Below are 5275 nucleotides of genomic sequence, written 5' to 3' on the forward strand. Positions count from 1 at the left end.
CTGGCATGGTTTGTTTTTTCATTCCTGAGGGAACTTTTTTTGCTGTTCAGTCAAACCCACACAACCTAGATAAAGGACTGAAGGAAACAAGTTGCTTCTCATACAAAAATAGGTGATCTGACAGAGAGGAGATGAATGAAATGGGAAGCAGCACAATCCCTGCATTGGAACCTACCGTCTCAGGGAGACTGACCTAGAACTTAGCTTTTGAGCTCTTCACTGAAAAATTATTTAACCGCCTAAAATTCACAGCAGTGAGAAAATTGCTCTGGAGACCATTTCATCTTCCTAAGGAAACAAACCAGCATCACGCCCCCATATGGCACAGCAGAAAGAAAGAGATGTGGCGTGAGAGCCTCCTGTGTGCTGGGTTCTAATCGCACATCATTTCCCAATCAAATCAATTTGGGTTGTTATTGTGTCCAGTATCCCCATGTCATTGAGTGTGTGTGTGTGTGTGTGTGTTTGTAGGCTTGAAAATTTGAGAATGTTTAAGAAAATGTTTTCAGCTGAGACTGGCCCATCCCTCCCAACAGCTGAGGTTTTTCGGAAAGACTCTCCTGTGAAACAAAGTGTGTTTACTTCCTTAGGCAGATGATAAATTCATGGGCAGGGGAGCGGGGGGGGGGGCGCACAGACAACACAGGTTAAAAGGAAGAAACAGATCTCTGGGGAAAGAAAGTAGAGTGATTTAGGCTGTCACTAGAAGTGAGACCTCCTAAGCCCACTCCATGGAGTGCTGGTGATTGCTGGATTCATCTTCTCCAACTCCTTCTTCTCCAGCTTTCTCCAGACTGCAATCGCATCCACCACAAAGGAAACCAAGTTTGAGTTTCAAAGCTTAGATTCAGGTCCTCATCCAAGGGGAAATTAACTAGAAGCGTCATTTCAACATCCCTCTCCCATCAAAGAGACACCCCTTTGCAAACAGAAAGCACCATGCAAGTTTATTTAGAATCATAGAAAGGTAGGGCTGGAAGAGGAATGTAGTGGTGTCACTAAATGCAGAAAGTGAAGGAACATGGTGCCACAAAAGGGGCTTGTCCGAGGTTAACATAGGAGGGCAGACCGCAGCCAGGACTCAGATCCCCCTACTGCCAGGTCACCTTTCTTAGGCTTTAGGTCTCCGCTCTTGCCCACTGAGGCCGATTTAGCGGCCGCAGACAGAGGGTGCACTATATAGTCTTGTGACATTTGAGGGGCGTCTGGAGGAGTCTCAGGAAGTTGGTTTACAGCGAGGGCCTGGAAAGCTTGGAGAGCACAGACCCGAGCAGTACAGGACCCCGCAGCGCGCGCGCGCACGCACGCACACACCATGACACGGACACGGGAGGGAGCAGAAGCGGAGCTGGGCCGCGCGGACAGCACGCGAACCCACCTCGCAGGGCCGCCCCCGCCAGCGCCAGGTGCAGGACTCGCCGGGCGCCAGCAGAGGGCGCGCCGCCCCCAGGGAGCCGAGCAGCGGCGGCGCGGAACCCGGCCGGCTAGGGGAGCCGCAGGCGAGCCGGACGCGCCCCTGCAGCTCGGCCACTCAGGGTGCAGGACCCGGCCAAGGAGGAGGAGGAGGAGGAGGAGGAGGAGGGCGAGGAGCGGACCCCCCTCGTGGGCCCGAGTAACAGACGGGCAGGAGTGCTTCCTAGGAATTACATCACGCTGCGCAACGCTGCGGCTCTCGGACTCCTGCTCAAAGTGTGTGTGTGTGTGCGTGTGCGTGTGTGTGTGTGTGTGCGTGTGTGTGTGTGTGCGTGTGTGTGCGTGTGTGTGTGTGTGTGTGTACGCGCGCTGGGGGGAGGGGACTTAGAGCCAGCTCCGGAGAGAGGAAGGCGAGACGCGCCCGGGGAAAAAGCTCCGTGCACATGGAGAAATTCCTTGCGCCGGGTTCTGCACCGAGAAGCGGGCCCCCGGCACCTCCCCGCGGCTGCCCGCCCAGTGCAAAGCACCCAGCTAGTGGGACCCCTCACAGCCCCACCTCGAGCACCCCCCACAACCGGCCCTGCACCCTCCAGCCCGGCTCCAGCGCCGCCGCGAGCTTTCCCCAGGACTGGCCCTGGCGGGGCGCCTAGAGCCCCAGTTGCATTGCTCCAGGAGAAAGGAGGGGGGCGGTGCATTTTGCAGGAGGAGGAGAAGGGGGGTGGGTGGTGGGGGAGAGAGAAAATTGCGCGGAGACCTGCCAAGCGCCACCGCCGCCGCCGCCGCCGCCGCCGCCGCCGCCGCCGCCGCCGCCGCCGCCGCCGCCGCCGCCGCCGCCTGTGAGCTCCGGCGGGCAGCCGGGCTGTCGGCTTCCCGGGGCATCTGGGTCCGGCGGGGCACGGCCCTGGGCGCTGCCGGAGCCGCCGCCGCCGCGGCGAGTGCAGGCGGCTTCCCCCGGAGCCTGAGCCGCTCCGGCTCCTCGGGGGTGGAGAAGTGGGGGGTGGGGTTGTTGTTTGGGGGGAAGGAGGGGGAGGGGGCAACGCCGAGAGAGTCAGTGGTTTCCATGGTGATGGAGCTGAAAGTGCAGGAAATTTAAAGGCTTGGACCCTGCGAGACAGACAAACCGGTGCCAACGTGCGCGGACGCCGCCGCCGCCGCCGCCGCCGCCGCCGCCGCCGCCGCCGCCGGAGTCCGCCGGGCAGAGCCGGCCGCGGAGCCCCGAGCAGGCGGAGGGACGCGCCCCGGACCCGCTGCGCCAGCGGCGCTGCCCCGGGCGGCGGGACGACCGCGGCGAGCGGAGGAGGAGGGGAGGGCGGCTCGGCCCCGCGCCCCGCGCCCCGCGCCCCGCGCCCCGCGCCGCCGCCGCCGCCGCCGCCGCCGCCGCCGGCCCGGGAGCAGCGAGGAGCCGGCGCCCCCCGCGCCCGCCGGCGCCCTGGAGTCCCCGCGGACGCCCCGCCGCGGCCGCCGGCCCCAGTAGCCCCGGCGGAGGAGCCGCGGCCAACCGTGCGCCGCCTCCCGCCCCGGTGGGAGCCGGCGCCGCGCGAAGGGCTCTGCCGGCGCCTCATGCTGCCGGCCCTGCGCCCGCCCAGCCTCGGGTGAGCCGCCTGCGGAGGCCGGCAGCGCTCGGCGTGCTCTCCCTGTGCTCGGGGGACGCGGGCGCGCGCCGGAGGCATGGAGCGCTGCCCCAGCCTGGGGGCCACCCTCTACGCCCTGGTGGTGGTCCTGGGGCTGCGGGCGGCCCCGGCCGGCGGCCAGCACTACCTGCACATCCGCCCGGCCCCCAGCGACAACCTGCCCCTGGTGGACCTCATCGAGCACCCGGACCCTATCTTTGACCCCAAGGAGAAGGACCTGAACGAGACGCTGCTGCGCTCGCTGCTCGGGGGCCACTACGACCCGGGCTTCATGGCCACCTCGCCCCCCGAGGAGCGGCCCGGCGCGGGCGCGGGCGCGGGCGCGGGCGGGGGCGCGGGCGCGGGCGCGGCCGGGGGCGCCGAGGACCTGGCGGAGCTGGACCAGCTGCTGCGGCAGCGGCCGTCGGGGGCCATGCCGAGCGAGATCAAAGGGCTGGAGTTCTCCGAGGGCTTGGCCCCGGGCAAGAAGCAGCGCCTGAGCAAGAAGCTGCGGAGGAAGTTACAGATGTGGCTGTGGTCGCAGACCTTCTGCCCGGTGTTGTACGCGTGGAACGACCTGGGCAGCCGCTTCTGGCCGCGCTACGTGAAGGTGGGCAGCTGCTTCAGCAAGCGCTCGTGCTCGGTGCCCGAGGGCATGGTGTGCAAGCCGTCCAAGTCCGTGCACCTCACGGTGCTGCGGTGGCGCTGTCAGCGGCGCGGGGGCCAGCGCTGCGGCTGGATTCCCATCCAGTACCCCATCATTTCCGAGTGCAAGTGCTCCTGCTAGAACTCGGGGCCCCCTCCCCGCACCCGGACAATGGATGGAGCCCCACCGACGCCCCCCCCCACCCCCCGCCTCCGCACCGTCTCCAACCAGTTCCACCACCCTCTCGCGAGGCGGGGAGGGGGGGGATCCAATGAACTTTTTTTTTTTTTTTTTCTGGCTACAGAGACCTAGCTTTCTGGTTCATGTAATGCACTGTTTAACTGTGTAGGAATGTATATGTGTGTGTATATACGGTCCCAGTTTTAATTTACTTATTAAAAGGTCAGTATTATACGTTAAAAGTTACCGGCTTCTACTGTATTTTTAAAAAATAATAATAAGCAAAAGGAAAAAAAAAGAACAGAGCAAAGAGAGACTTATTCTGGTTGTCGCTAATAATGTTAACCTGCTATTTATATTCCAGTGCCCTTCGCATGGCGAAGCAGGGGGGAAAAGTTATTTTTTTCTTAAAGTACAAAGAGAGGGGAGAACTTTTGTAGAAGGACTTTTAAAAAGCTATTTTCCATTCTTCGGAAAGTGTTTTGGTTTTCCTTGGACCTCGAAGAAGCTATAGAGTTCAATGTTATTTTACAGTTATTGTAAATATAGAGAACAAATGGAATGACTAATCATTGTAAATTAAGAGTATCTGCTATTTATTCTTTATAATATCCCGTGTAGTAAATGAGAAAGAAGTGCAGAGCAGGATTAAAGAAAACCACTAAAATCGACTGCGCTCCACACTGCGATTCTCTGTGTTGGTGATTGATGGGGGGTGTGGGGGCTGGAGGGGGTGGGTAGGGGTGCCGCTGTGCTTACTACGCCTGTTGGGAGAAGGGGCTCATCCCCTCTTGGGGTGTGATGGAGATGACCGCTCAGTTTTTCCTTCTGGGGGTGGGGGGAGAGGGTTATTCTCAAACCCCTCACTTGAGCATCACGTGGCCTCTGCCCAGTGTCCCAGCTTTTTCTCCCTATGTCACCACAGCTCGGGCCCGTCCTGACCTCGACACCCAGCCGGCCCCCTGGAGCTGACCCCAGGCTGGGCTGAGGGGCGGGGGGGAGGGTGGGCGGCCGCTTTGTCCTGCCTGACAGGCCCTTCACAATGGGGACACGTGTCTTTCACACCTACCCTGGGGGCGGAGTGCCGCTGAAACTTGACCCCCGAGGAATGGGGGGGGGGTTGGTGGTGGGAGAGATCAGAGCGCGCCCACCCAGGTCCCGTCACCCCTCCCGCCTCACACCGCTCCCCCCCCCCCACCATCAATAACCAGCCGGTGTTAACCCTTTGCACGCCCGGAAGCTGCGGTGATGCAAGCTATGGGATCCAGTCCTTTGGAATCCACACACTCAGGCTCCGGAATCTTGCAGGTCGGAGCCCCCAAAACCCCAGGCCCTCGGCCGGAATTGCTGGCATAGCTGGGTGATTTGACATTCGCCTCCCCCACCCCCACCCCCACCCGGCCCCGGGACCTAAGGAGGACACTGA

General features: G+C 61.8%; 1 protein-coding gene across 1 annotated transcript; it reads left to right on the forward strand.

Moving 5' to 3' along the window:
• Positions 1 to 2841: 2841 nt before the first annotated feature.
• NOG (noggin) lies at positions 2842 to 4514 on the forward strand. Its single transcript, XM_055330457.1, has one exon. It carries the CDS (start codon positions 3082 to 3084, stop codon positions 3808 to 3810), a length of 729 nt encoding a protein of 242 aa, XP_055186432.1. The 5' UTR covers positions 2842 to 3081; the 3' UTR covers positions 3811 to 4514.
• The last annotated feature ends 761 nt before the right edge of the window (positions 4515 to 5275 follow it).

This window comes from Nyctereutes procyonoides, unplaced genomic scaffold (assembly GCF_905146905.1).
Source record: "Nyctereutes procyonoides isolate TBG_1078 unplaced genomic scaffold, NYPRO_anot_genome, whole genome shotgun sequence".
Lineage (NCBI taxonomy): Eukaryota > Metazoa > Chordata > Mammalia > Carnivora > Canidae > Nyctereutes > Nyctereutes procyonoides.